Source organism: Lactuca saligna, chromosome 5 (genome assembly GCF_052625555.1).
Source record: "Lactuca saligna cultivar CGN05327 chromosome 5, ASM5262555v1, whole genome shotgun sequence".
Taxonomy (NCBI): domain Eukaryota; kingdom Viridiplantae; phylum Streptophyta; class Magnoliopsida; order Asterales; family Asteraceae; genus Lactuca; species Lactuca saligna.
Window position 1 is genome coordinate 42,099,614 of NC_136421.1, and position 14,236 is coordinate 42,113,849.

The following is a 14,236-nucleotide window of genomic DNA, read 5'->3' on the forward strand; positions in this document are numbered from 1 at the left end:
ACGGATCTTCACATTTTTTTTACCATACTATTTTCAGAAAATATCGGATTTTCTGGTGGTTTTCGAAACGATACAAACATTGGATTTCAAACATTACTTATGAACTCACCAACATTTCATATGTTGACGTTTTTCAAAATACTTGTATTCTCAGGTAACGGATAAGTCGAAGGGATAAGTGTACTCAGTGACGTTTTGCTGCTTGTGTAATTAGTACCGAACAATCTACTTTTTGGGCATGTAATGTTAGAGAACAAAGTACTAAATGTAAACGCTACCAGTTGTATTATTCCAATGCTTGGTGATGTATAATGTTATGTTTCATGTATATTCATTGTGATGATATTCAATTGAGTCACAACAGCCCCCGGACGTTTCCGCCGTCTGGTTCGGGGGTGTGACACAAACCATGCATTTTTAATGATTTTTTTACCCTTGTACTTTTTTCTTCGATTTTTATTTTAGAATTTTGTTTTGATTAATTTCCATATTTAAATTATTATGTTAAACTTATAACATACTTTACTTTATTATTATATAAAGTTATTAATGATATTATGACAAAATATAATTGAATTTATATCATTACGCTATATCAAATTACTAATAAGTTAACGACTTTTTGGTATTTAAAATTTACATTCATAACATCTACACACATCTTATTTATCTGGCTATAGAGAAAACAAACATCTCTCAAGTCTGGTAAATATGAAGAAGAAGAAAAAAAAAGTTTAGTAATGTATAAAAAATACTATCTTTAATGTATAGTTATTAGTCTTTACCTATATGAAATGTTTAAGACACTTTTAAATTTTAAATGAAACAAAATAAAGAAAACAAAGACTAAACTTTCCCTGTGGTTTGCTTAAAACTGTCACTTTTGTCCAAAAAAGTTTGGACTAGTACCAGAGGTCCAAACTTTTCATTTTGTTGTGAGTTTGGTTTAATTTACTATGAACTTTTTTATAATGATGAATTTGCCCTTGTTTTTTTCTTTTTCAGTTTTTTTTTATTATTTAAAGATTTTTTATGATTAAAAGAAAAATAATAAGGAAAAATTTCCTTTTTTATTTTATTATTATAATTTTTTATAACAGAAAAAATAAAAAATAAAATGCAAACTCTCTATCTCTCTCTCTCTCTCTCACTATCTTTCTCTCTCTCTCCCTAAAAAATTAACCCATCCAACTTATCTTCTTCCTCCCACTCTTGTTCTTGATACCATTCCATACTACCAAACGCCCGCCATTGCCACCTGCTTGATGCAAAACTCCACCCAATAACCTTCATTCTCATTTTCGCCAACCTGTCGCCTCCTCTTCACTGTTGTGAACCACCATTAATGGAACCCTAGCCATCATCCACCCATTACAGTCGCTATCTCTTAGCCGAAACCAAATCTGCAATACCGTCGGATAAGGATAGAGATGAAGGTTGAGGTCGCCTGAGCCACAGCAAACACCTTCATATTCAGATCAGGAAAGGCGAATCTCCATCGTGGCATTGTTAGGGTTCTAACACAACTGATTTGTTGAGACAGTCAATGAGTTTCAAATCCGTGTATATGGGGGTAATAGGTTATCGTCGGTGGTCAGTTTAAGATGGGCGACGATGGTCCTGATATGTTGGGCCGTGTCGACTGAGTTCCGCACGTTTAGGGTTATTAAGAGATGACAGCATGTGACAACAATCAAATTAAGTTAACGGGTGTGACTTACGAACACGTCGTAAATCAAATGTAAAAGGCTTAATTTGTAACGTTTAAACAACTTTTAATGAAAATACAAGATTTGTATTTTTATTTTCATCTAAATCTAACTTGGTAAGAGAAAATTATGAATTATAAATCCATATTTTCGACTAAAAATTTCCAAATACATTTTGTTCCGATATTATTTATATAAGTTTTATTGATTAAATCTAGACGAGTGATAAAAAGCAAATATAAGTTTGAAAATACTTATATACGATAGAACAAGTACTTTTGGAAATAAAGAACACATAAATATTGTCACAACTGGCATTTTAGTTAGGAAATTCTATTCCTGTGTAACCATTCAACTAGTGGAAAACTTATATTCTAAGTAAATCTCACTCAATGCACCTTTAGATTAACCATTCATGTTCATCAAATAGTCTAAAATCCTAAGAATCTCGGTTTAACTCCATATTGGACTAGGAGTTCCTTATTTGGCCTAATGGACCAATAAGCACCTAATTCAACTTTATTGGACTTAGAAGCCCTAAATGGATCCTAATTGGACCTAATTCATAAATCCAAAACATTTTAGGACCATTTGGGTCTAGGATGACTCATTCTAACCCTAATGGGCCTTATTGGGCCATAACAAATCCAATCAACCATTAAGCACCTAAATGGATCCTAATTGGACCTTATTTGGCCTAATGGACCAATAAGCACCTAATTCAACTTTATTGGACTTAGAAGCCCTAAATGGATCCTAATTGGACCTAATTCATAAATCCAAAACATTTTGGGACCATTTGGGTCTAGGATGACTCATTCTAACCCTAATGGGCCTTATTGGGCCATAACAAATCCAATCAACCATTAGTGAGCCATAAGCCATTCTTTTATTCTAATTGGGCTGTGAATGCTTCCAAGGGCCCAATGGGCCAAAAAAAATTATGTTTAGGATCCAAATATCCTAACTAAAGTTAATGGGCTCAAGTTGCTTCAACTCTTTCTTCTTGACCCAAAATCTCGGCCCATGTATAAAATATGTATAAAAGAAGAAAAAAAAAAGAGAATTAAAGGGGGGGGGGGGGGGGGGTTGACTTGGAGATGCCACCTCTATATTGCCCAACATGTATCTGTTGGATTAGTGTCTAAGTCCATAACTATTTTGGTATGTACTTGACCCGATGGTGCATGGTCTTTTTGGGTTGCCTTCACCAAAGCAACTTGATTGGAGAAATAAATAAAGAGAGAAAGGTTATTATGATTTATTAATATGTTATAAGAATAATATATTAAAGGAGAAATCATATTTGTTTAATTAATATTGGTCAATAATTAATTAAGAATTAATTTTGTGATCAAGTGTAATTAATTAAACTAGAGGGGCTGATTTGTAATTATATGATAGTTACAAAATAAGGTAAGGATTATCTTAAATATAGGGTGAACGAATTTGAGGTGATAAGGCCTTAGAATTCGACTATGATAAGGATTCAAGGATTATCTTATGGGTTGCTTTGTGGATAAGCAACTAGATAAGGATAATGACTGAAACTCTATCTCTACACCTATATAAACACCCCTTGGCTCATGAATTCGTGTATCCCTTCCCAAGGAGTCCTAAGGACGAATTCTAACCTCTCTCCTCTCTCTTTATACCTTCTCCATTTGCTCTTGGTGTTTGTAAGCCATTAGAGGAGTGACACTTGTGACTCTAAGCATTCCAAAGTCATTACAAGGAGATTTGGGATTGTTATTGCTACATAACAATCAAGGTATGATCTTAAACCTAATTACATATTAATATGATTACTTGAATGCTAGAATTAGGGTTTATAGTCTTGGATTCAAAGCATGTATAATAGAGAAACCTAGATCCAAGCATTAGGGTTTGTATGAGCACATATGATGTCTTATGACCAAAACCCATCAGTATCAACGTTAAAATATCCCATGTATCCATACTAGTCACCTCACCTCTCTCTTTCCCTCTCTCTCTCTCTCTCTCTCTCTTTCTTTCTCTCTCTCCTCTATCTTCTTCTACTCGGCCGAGAGCCCTCATACACACATATATTTCACCAAACTCTCTCCAATTCTCTCAAGAACATCTTCTTCATCCAAACTTCTCAAGACATTTGCTTGTGTTTCAAGAGGTTTTCACAAGATAATCATCATTTCTTGGTAAGTCTTTACACCTCCAAGTTTTATAATTCCATTCTCTTGTTAGATCACTCTTTTAAGAAAAGTTTTGGTGATTTTGCTTCCTAGAACTTCTTAAGTTCGAAATCCACTGAAGAAAGCTTGCTAGGACCAAAATCTTCTTCATTTCTTCTTTAAAACCGAAACATCAAAGCAAAGGTGAGTTTATACCCTTTTTTTCAGTTTTCATAAGATTTTTAGGGGAGAATAGAAGTAAAATGTGTAGATCTATGTGTTATATGTATGTTTTGTGTGAATACTTGCTTTATATGGTAATAATAGGTTAGATCTTAGCAAATCTCGAAATTCAAGTATTATCTTGCAAGGATCTATGAATTATTACATTATACATGTCATATTACCAAGCCAAAGAAGAACATGTTTAAGATACAAAAGAATTTAACAAAAATCTTGTTAATGGTCAAAATTGTCAAGAAAATAAAAGATAAGGGTAAAAAGATAAAATTCTATTTTAAAAGGGGCCAAACAGGTCCTCTATGTATAAAAAGATATTTTTATGCTAAGCATACTTTTACAAGGGTCAAAAATGCAAATTTAAGTTTATTCGGCCAAACTTTTGGGCCTCACGGCCTTAGGGCCCAATTTGCGAAAAACATGAAATTTTAAGGTTTAAAAATGTTATTTAGCCAAATTTAGGGTCATAAATGTAAATAAACCAAATTTGGAGGTGAAAATAACATTTATTTTCAAAATGGATCAAGAATGTAAAACTTTCCAAAATTGGGCTAAAAATGTGAACTTTTACAAACAAAGGGCTGATACTTTTCTGCAAAACAGATTCCTAAATGTGAAAATAAAATTTTTTGGGCTAAAACCGTAACTTTTTAGACATTTGGGATAAAACTGCAACTTTTTATAACTTATGGATTAAAATGTCATTTTTACAAAACTTTAGGCCTTATCTAAAATATGAGAATCATTGGACAAACATGTCATTTTTGCAAATAGAAAGCTTCAAAACGTCATTCTGGTAAACCTTGAGCTAAAACAGACAACGAAACAAAACGAACGAACAAAATACGTCGATAATCAACTATTGGGCTTAATATTCATGATACCTGGCTGTTGTGCCCAAAGGGCCCAACTAATTGTATATTGAACCCAATGTGTTCCATGACGTGTTTAGTGGGCCTTGCGACCCACTTACATGTTAATTTGAGCCTAACTTATGGACTATATGTTTATTGGGCTTTTGTGGCCCATATACATGTCCATGGGGCCCAAGTTACCTTCTTACATGTTATTGGGCATTCGTGGCCCATTTACATGCTAAGTAGGCTTGGAGTGGAATTCATGTGCTTGTGATCATAACTATACCGTTGCGTAATCATTTTCACGTCGTATACTTATATAAACATGTACCCTTTTTAAATTCGAAAACATACAACATATGCGTAAACATTAAACATAATACGAAAAGGGGGTTGAGAATCTAGTGAGACTTGTCGATTGGAACCTCTGAGTGTATAATCGTAGCCTGTAGTTATAATTAGAGTTTCCTGGATGGAAAACGGGAGTTTGTGTATAGATCTATACGGGGTGACCCCCCACACCTTAGCTGCTCGATACAGCTAAACTAGGCCAGTCTAGGGCGACAACATCCTTATCAAGACCGGTATTTGGAAAAACACCAAGACGGACGACCTTGTCATTATCATATATGGTTATAACGACTCATTTAGGGATTCGATACCCAAAAGTTAAACCTTTTAAAGATAAACTCTTTGAGGGTGTCAATGCAAAACTCTTATTTAAGGACACAAAAATCTAAACATTGCTATAAAACGGAAAATATCGGATTTTCTGGGAAAATTATTCATGCATATTTATCAGTCATTCAAGATACAATGAATCTAAACTGCTTTTATACAAGTTATAGCTATGAAATTCACACATGCATTTATACTGGATTTTCACACCATTTTCAGACAATTTATAGAAAATATCAAATTTTCTAGGTTTTTATGAAAACTTTTACTCCAACATACTTATGAACTCACCAACATTATATATGTTGACGTTTTCAAAATAATTTGTATTCTCAGGTAATCGTTAAGCTGGAAGAATTGCAAAGTGTGTTTGACTTTGTTTATGTAACATCACTTGTCGTACTTTTAATAATTTGAACTTATGTAATTTAACAATGTACTTGATGTAAACAATGCTGGTTGTATTATGCAATGTTGGTGATGAATGTGTAATGTTTCATGTATATTTATTCTGATGATCATTTAATTGTTAGTCACACGAGCCCTCGGACGTTTCCGCCGTCTGGTTCGAGGGTGTGACAAATATAAGTTTGAAAATACTTATATACAAAAAAAAAAAAATTCTTTGGAGCAAAAAGTACGTTAATAAAAATATACAAACCTGTAAACTTACCAACTTTATGTTGACATTTTCAAATCTCATGTATTCTTAGGAAAATAAGAGTCGGCCGTATTAATCTATTGGGAAAATCTTCATGGGATCATCAGAGTACTTTTTATCTATATTGTACTTATCTTATTTAACACTACTTATAATTTTTGGTTTCTTGTATTCTAAAAACCTAGTACGATATATAATATATTTTGTAATAAAAAAAATAACATTTGTGTTATACTGTTCAATGTAATCAATAATTGTGAACCATGATGACATCGCACAAGCTCGGAATTTTCACCGTTGACCGGGGTGTGACACAGAAAGAGAAAAAGATGGACACGATGGAGGAGGTGGTTGAATTCCCACCATTTAGAGCTCCAAGTATTCAGATCCGGTGGTGATGGTGGAGGCTGCAAATTTCGTTCATGGCATGCAAGTTTCTTTTAAGTTTAAAGTAACAAGAAGATGTGGGAAATGGACACAAACATGAGAGAGAGAGAGAGAGAGAGAGAGAGAGAGAGAGAGAGAGAGAGAGAGAGAGAGAGAGAGAGAGAGAGAGAGAGAGAGAGAGAGTTTGTATTTTTTCTGTTATACAAATTATAAAAATAAAATAAAAAAGGAAAATTTTCTTTTTTATTTTTCTTTTAATCAGAAAAAATCTTTAAAAAATATAAAAATTGAAAAAGCAAGGGCAAATTTATCATTATGGAAAAATCCATACTAAATTGAACCAAACTCGCAACAAAATGAAATGTTTAAACCTATAGTGTTAGTTCAAACTTTTTGAACCAAAGTGATAATTTTAAGCAAACCACGAGGACCATTTGTGCAGTTTAATCGAAAACAAACAAGTCAAAATCTATATTATGTGTTTTTTTTAATTGATGGCTACAAATTTTACACAAGGATTCTAGATTTACTAAAAGAAATATTAGCATTTTTTGAGATAACCAAGTTGCATGTACATTTGGATTGTTTGTGGGTTTGATATGTCTTATTATACGTATTTTATGGACTATTTCAGATAATTTTATAGGTATTTTGTTTATTAAAATTGGACAAAAAGTATTTAATTGTTTTATGTTTATATTTTAAAGCTGAAATTGAAATGTTTGTGAAATAGTAGTAGAAAATGACCATTTCGGACATATTTTCATGAAATATTTAGCAAACAACTCAGTTGGAGTTAAATATGAAAAGATAGAGCCTAAAATTTTTTCAAAGCAAGAATATTATATCAGAAAATAAAAACTATACGTAGACGATTTTGAAAAACTATACATAGATTCTGCAGATAATTTCCGAATTTTATTTCGCGCCGCGAATTCAAATTTTTAAAAGATTTAAGTCGATTATGAAAAACTATAGATAGACCCTCAAATTGTCCAGAGCAAGAATATCATATCAAAAAATAAAAATAATACAAAAGATCAAGTACATAAGAGGCCGTTTGAGGGTCAAAAGCCTATATCACCCGACATGCTAAAATAGAAGCAATAATTTGAAGATCAAGAGAAGAATCATTAGTTTATCAAATTGTTTACTCTCTCTCTCTTTTTTTTTTTTTTTTTTTTTTTTTTTTTTTTTTTTTTTTTTTTTTTTTTCTAAATTGTCAATTTTTTGGTTTATTATATGTTCTTGTCAAGATTTGAGATCAAACCATTTATGAGTATTTGATATTTATGAAGTCCTAGTTTTATTGTTGATTGCTATTTCGTTATTGAAAGTTGTTCAAATTATTATGATTGCTTGATTAAAGATCTATACGTATTAATATTAGTTCTGTTATGTTATGTATGTAATGAGTGTATGGTCTAACATTAGGTTTGAGTTAAGTATCTTGTATCATATTCTTTTGTTAACATTAATGGCCTAAGACTCCATTAATGAGGTAGGTAACAGGACTAGTGGCTGGCCGTATCCCGAGGTTAATCATAATAATTAATTTAATATCGATGATTAAGTTAGTAGTTTATCCAATTTGAGAAGTTGCCACTAACTCTGAGACTGATCATATCAATTGAGTTTTTCATAGTATGAAATAATGGACTACGTCTAGGGGATCTATCATTGCTGGTAGACAACTTAGAATTATATAATTAATGACTTGACCATCTGATTTAATCAATTTAAGAATCGGTGAACAACAAATCAATATCCTTTTAAATGAAATCATCATTAGAATGATGAGTGATTAAATACAAGATTATATTATTTATTAAGTTAGTCATGATTGTCTTGGTTGTTTACTTGTTTATTTCCTATTTATTTGAGTGACACTTATTTCTTTTTATATGTTTTCTTCTAAGATTGATTAATAAAATGATATTAATGTATTAGTACACTTCTGTTCTCTATATATTTAACACCCTTACTCATCTAAACTATCTAATTTCTTATCAGGTCCATTGCCTAGTGTTTGGTTTGTTAGCTTTTATAAATATAAAACTAAATTTGTATTTTAAATGAGTTTAACTATCTTTAGCACATCAGGGTTTTCATAATTACATAATTAAAATTAGATTTGTATTTTAAATGATTTTGAAATATAAACTTGTGTTATTAAGTTCATATATGTGTTATTATCATAATTACATAAAAAATGATTATTAGTTCGACTCTAATTTATTTCCTTATTTTGGAAGAATTTCATTTATATCCTTATAAATTTTGAATATTACTTTTATATCTTTATGAAGTTTAAAATTACACACACACACACACATATATATATATATATATATATATATATATATATATATATATATATATATATATATATATATATATATATATATATATATATGTTTGAAAGGGAATTGAACGTTTTGGAAATTTGGAATATGTTTGAAGAATTGGAATTGAACTATGATCATTGCTTGATTAATTTGGTGTATGGTGATGATGATCTGAGCGAAAGGGGGATGGATTTTTTCGAAAGAAGGGGCACGAGGTGTGGGTTATATGCATGCGGTAAATTTGGAATATGTTGGAAGAACTGGAATTGAACCAGTGACCATCTTATATGGTCGTCACCTTTTAGTTGTTGTTTTTACTAAACAACAAAATATATTAAAAGGCTAGCACGACGTTAGAACATTATAAATTCTTCACCTTTTAGTGTGTATGTTTATAGATCTTGCCTTTGTTATGTTGTGGGTCCAAATATTTACAGAGGAAGTATTTTTCACTTTTTGTACATTGGCTCCTTCAATCTATGACATAAATTTATGTAGAAGATAATCATAAAAAGTGATTGCATATATGAAGATCTTGGCGACCCATTACTTGGAATAAAAAATATATGTGAAAATATGATCTAATTAATGGAGAAAAACTACTTCCGAAGAGTAGAAAAAATGTTTTGAAGCTTTTCAGTGGTTTAATCCTAATTAAATTGGTTTAATACTAATCTTTAATTCGGGAAATGTAATATAAAGACATATATGTAGTTTATAATTTTATAAGGATATAAAAGTAATACTTAAAATTTATAAAAATATGAATGAAATTTCCAATTTTTATATATCCAGCTATAATTTTGCATTTTCTCCCTAGCAAATTGCTTCCGTGGTGGGTGGAATCTTCACTTTGTCATAAATTTTTTTGTGGAAGGTGTTAGTTGAAGTCAAAGAATGAGGTTTTGAATGAATCTAAATCACCATGCACCTTTTCATTTTCTTTTATATAAATTTTCAAAATTTGTATGAATCATAATGTTTATGGATTAGCAACAAGAATCGATTTGAGTCCAACCCTGACGTGGACTTGTTAATCATTGGCCCTATTAGGCTCGATTGGTTATACACTTTTGAAACCCAACAGGTTAAAGATCTCATTTTTATAGCGGTTCCTTTGTTATCAAATTTTTGTATTTTAAATTATTAATCTTAATTATAAAAAAATAATAATTTTTTTTTTCATAAAAAATGGCTTTTCCTTGTAACTGGTTATGAAGGCTTGATTATAACAGTAAAGGATTTCGAAGGCTAGGTTCGGTTAATGCAACCTATTCAAAACTAAGCAAACATTAAAAGTACAAATTCTTTTTAGGCAAATTTTATTTCTATAACGTTATTAGAGTTTTATGAATATAAGTCTATTATTTTCATCTCCCAATCATCTTAATAATACACAGTTCTATGAAGACAAAATTTAAAAAAAAATAAAAAAGCACATGTACAATATACTTTGAAGACAAAACAATGCATAAATGATCCTCAATATGTTAAAAAAGGACCCCTTAACAAAGGATCAAAATAATTGAATTTGTTATACCAACTTTTACTTTCTCCTCATCTTCAACCTCTTCAACCCTTCACCACCCTCCTCAATGGAACGACTCTCATTCTCCTTTTGTAATCATGAAACATAAATATTTTCATTAACCCTACCATTATATATATATTTAATATTTCTATATGTATAATTGATTATTTATAGAAAAAATTCATTTATCCAGACAACACATAACCTAAACAGTACCTTCGGATTGGTGCTTGATCTCTTTCCAAGGTCAAGCTCTACAGAGATGTTGGCTTTTGACAAATCCACACCCGAACTCTTTAACGCTTGTGTTAGAGCACTAGATATTCTGTTTTTTTTTTTTTTTTTTTAAATTAAATTCAAAACTTATTTTCACTCCATAAAAAAATATCATAATAAATGAGAAAAAATGATAAAGATTCTCACCCTTGAGAGTACATGGTTGAAACGCCAATTATGCCGTTTGGAACTTGTGGTTCATCACTTGGTATGTTGTTCTTTTAGAAAAAAACCAAAAAAAAAAATAAATAAATAAATTGAAAAATGTTAAATACAAGAAATACCAATGTATTTTTATTGATTTGTTTAATCCTATTTTTATATCTTAGAAAATGTAGAAGTATGAATTTACCAATGGAGGCTTGTTGTTCCTTCCTTGGTATGAATCCTCATACTTGTTCACCTTCTCTTGTAGAAACTGAATATATTCAATAACCTACAAATATATCATGTATTCAATAAAATTGACCATTTTACCCTTACATTTCAAAAAAACCCTGCCTCCAGTATACCTCCAACAAAAATGACGCCTTATCTCTCTTTTGATCAGCATGAGGGATAATTCCTCTCAACATCGAAAATCTGCACAAGTTTTACAAAACTCTATAAATCGATCTCACCAAAAAAAAAAAAAAAAAAGAATCCAGAAAATGGAAGTGAAAATTAGGGTTAGAGAAACATGCCTGTCGTTGATTTTACTCCTTCTACGCTGTTCTGTAGCAGAGTGCTTTGAGCGTGGGCTGTTGGGCTTTTCACCAGTGTTAACAGCTTTAGAATGTGACGTCATCCAAGGCATTCCAATCTTTCCCGATTTACCCTTGTTTACATTAGATTCTTCCCAAAACGTGAAACCACTCCCTGTGTAAGAACTGCAGTTTGAGTTTTCATCATTGTTATTATTGATACTACTTGATTGACATTGTGCACCCGATATCTCAATCCCTTCAGCCTTTGGAACTACCTTTTGGCTTTGAATTTGATTCATATTCATGTATGAATAAGATGATGATGATATTTGACTTATGCTGTATGTCGCTATTCCCCCAGGAAGAATATGGTCAAACTTATTTCCTTCTTTCTCAACTTGTTCATCCGGTGGTTGAAAGAAGTCGTGAGTCTTAAGGAAACCACCTGAATCAAAATTAAGATCAAATAATTTAATAGTTTTGAAAAGAAATCCCAATCGATATCAGCGACATTATACATTTGTGTCAGCGAGGCTAAAATCCAAATGATCAATGGCCTACCAGAACCTTGTGACTGTGTCTATGTCCCTGGACCCAGTATCGGGTTCACGGGTACGACCTAATTCGTGGGTTTGTTTGGATAATCAGATTTCATGTCATTCGATTAAATGTTATCTTGATAATTGATTCGCACGCAAATCAAAAAGTGTATGCACATCAATCAAGTCACACAAATATGAAATTTTGGTTGTTTGATTGTGTCGATGAGGTAAAACATATCAATCGCATTTCAATTGATATGATATTTCACTCGCATCTATATATATGATGATGATGATTGATTAAAGTAATTAGAATGGAAGAGGGTGCAAATATACCGGGAATGCTGGGAGTAGGATCTTGCTGGGGAGGTGAATAAAGTGAAAGAAAGTCATGCGTCGGCTTAGCACCTGCAAAATCAAGGTTACACAAAGCTGGTGTTAATTTTTCTCAATACAAACACACGCGCCGCTCCACGCGCAACCACGGAAAACCACTTGAGCTGTACGTTTGTGTATGAGAGATGTTATATGATGGTACCTTGGGCTCCACAGGGTCGGGGTTGAGAAAACTCCATCTCCGCGCCTCAAGGAAGATTAATTTGGAGATTTTGCTTCTCAGATTCCGATCGATTTAGTCGTGGCAATTTTATATAACTGACATCCCGTTCTTCGATAAGATCGCGGGAAAGCAGAGTGAGACTTTACGGATTCAAATTAGCTGGCCAGATCCAGTAGAAGCAGCGCAGTTAGATGAAGCCACTGTGTTTGCGACTTCTCCTCTTGAAACTCAGAAGTGTATTCACGCTATTGTGTACGCAATTCTGTTAGATGCAATGAATTCCACCACTTTCAGATCAAAACTCATAAACGAAAAAGTAAAATCTCAGAGAAAGTCTCTTAGATTTCCCGTAGTACATTCAAATTCTTTCAGCTCTTTAGTCTAGCGAAATTCATAAACAACAGGATTGCTGGAATCAGTTGATGAATTAAGCTGACGTACTGTTAAGTGTTAACACTAAACGATTCAAATGAAAGCAGAATCCTAGACAACTAGTCTAAAATAATCGAGTAACTAATCAAACCAGGATCATATACAGAGTGATGAAAAAGCAAAACTTACCGTGAAAATGGACAAAACGAAGAATCAAATACAGAAGTACAGTTCGAAAGAGATGAAAACTACCGAAAGGATCAACAGATGCATACCTTTGATCTGAATGTCAAATATTTCCGCGGAATTCAGCTTCTACAAGAAATTCAACAACTGGACTTCAATTCTCATCTCTCAGGTGAAGTAACTCCAACCATGGATTGTAATATTTGAATCTGTTTCTGTTTTGAGTTGTCTTCGTGTTAATATAGTTGAGAATTGTGACGAAGATCAAGCAAAGAACCTGTGATGAAAGATAGGGCCCTCCCTCCCTCCCTCCCTCCCTCTCTCTCTCTCTCTCTCTCTCTCTCTCTCTCTATTTATCTCTCTCTGCGGTTTTGATGAAGAGAATGAGGAGATGTTCTCATACGGTGTCCGTTTCGTCTTTTATAACATGAAGACGGAGTCATAACCCCGTTTTCTGTACCTACGTCAACTCGTTCTTTTATATGTCAACTGGGTATTCGCAATGACATTTTATTCATACTGTGAAATTTGCTACTTTTTAATATAATTATTGACGGCTTAGAGGTGTGTGATTTTAATTATGAATGTTGGGCAACATGAAAGCAAGGAAGATGAGTTATAATTTTCATTATAGTAAAGAAAATAAAAATATGTTGCCTAAACCGGAATATGGCCAAGCAAGGAAGATGAGTTATAATTTGCTGCTTTTAGCTATGTACCCATGATAATATAGTTCATAAAAGCATGGACATATGTATCGGAAATATTAAAAGTTTACCCTAGAGGACAAGTCACTTAAATATAACATAATACAAGTGAGAAATGGATTAAAGATAAGTGAGAAATGGATTAAAGATGAGATGTAGCATGATGTGTGTTTTTATATATTTTTTAATTACTTAAGTTCTAAATTTATAAAATAGATTTTATCTCAACCAGACTAATAAACACACTAGACAGTGTACCTAATCGTGCAATAGTATAGTTGTGGTAAGATCAGGTGTTGAGCGAGAGGGAACGATGGTGAATTAATTTGGAATTCTTGATTATAGGT

General features: G+C 32.2%; 1 protein-coding gene across 1 annotated transcript; it reads right to left on the bottom strand.

Annotated features, from left to right (window-relative positions):
* Positions 1–10,375: 10,375 nt before the first annotated feature.
* On the bottom strand, positions 10,376–13,484 carry LOC144997761 (transcription factor BIM1-like). The gene is made up of 9 exons (XM_078957631.1): positions 13,272–13,484; positions 12,604–12,886; positions 12,402–12,473; positions 11,521–11,968; positions 11,350–11,419; positions 11,190–11,273; positions 10,985–11,055; positions 10,778–10,886; positions 10,376–10,645 (listed from the first exon to the last, which is right to left on the bottom strand). The coding sequence occupies exons 2-9, from the start codon at positions 12,638–12,640 to the stop codon at positions 10,577–10,579; spliced, it is 960 nt and encodes a 319-aa protein (XP_078813757.1). The 5' UTR covers positions 12,641–12,886; positions 13,272–13,484; the 3' UTR covers positions 10,376–10,576.
* Between the last annotated feature and the right edge of the window lie 752 nt (positions 13,485–14,236).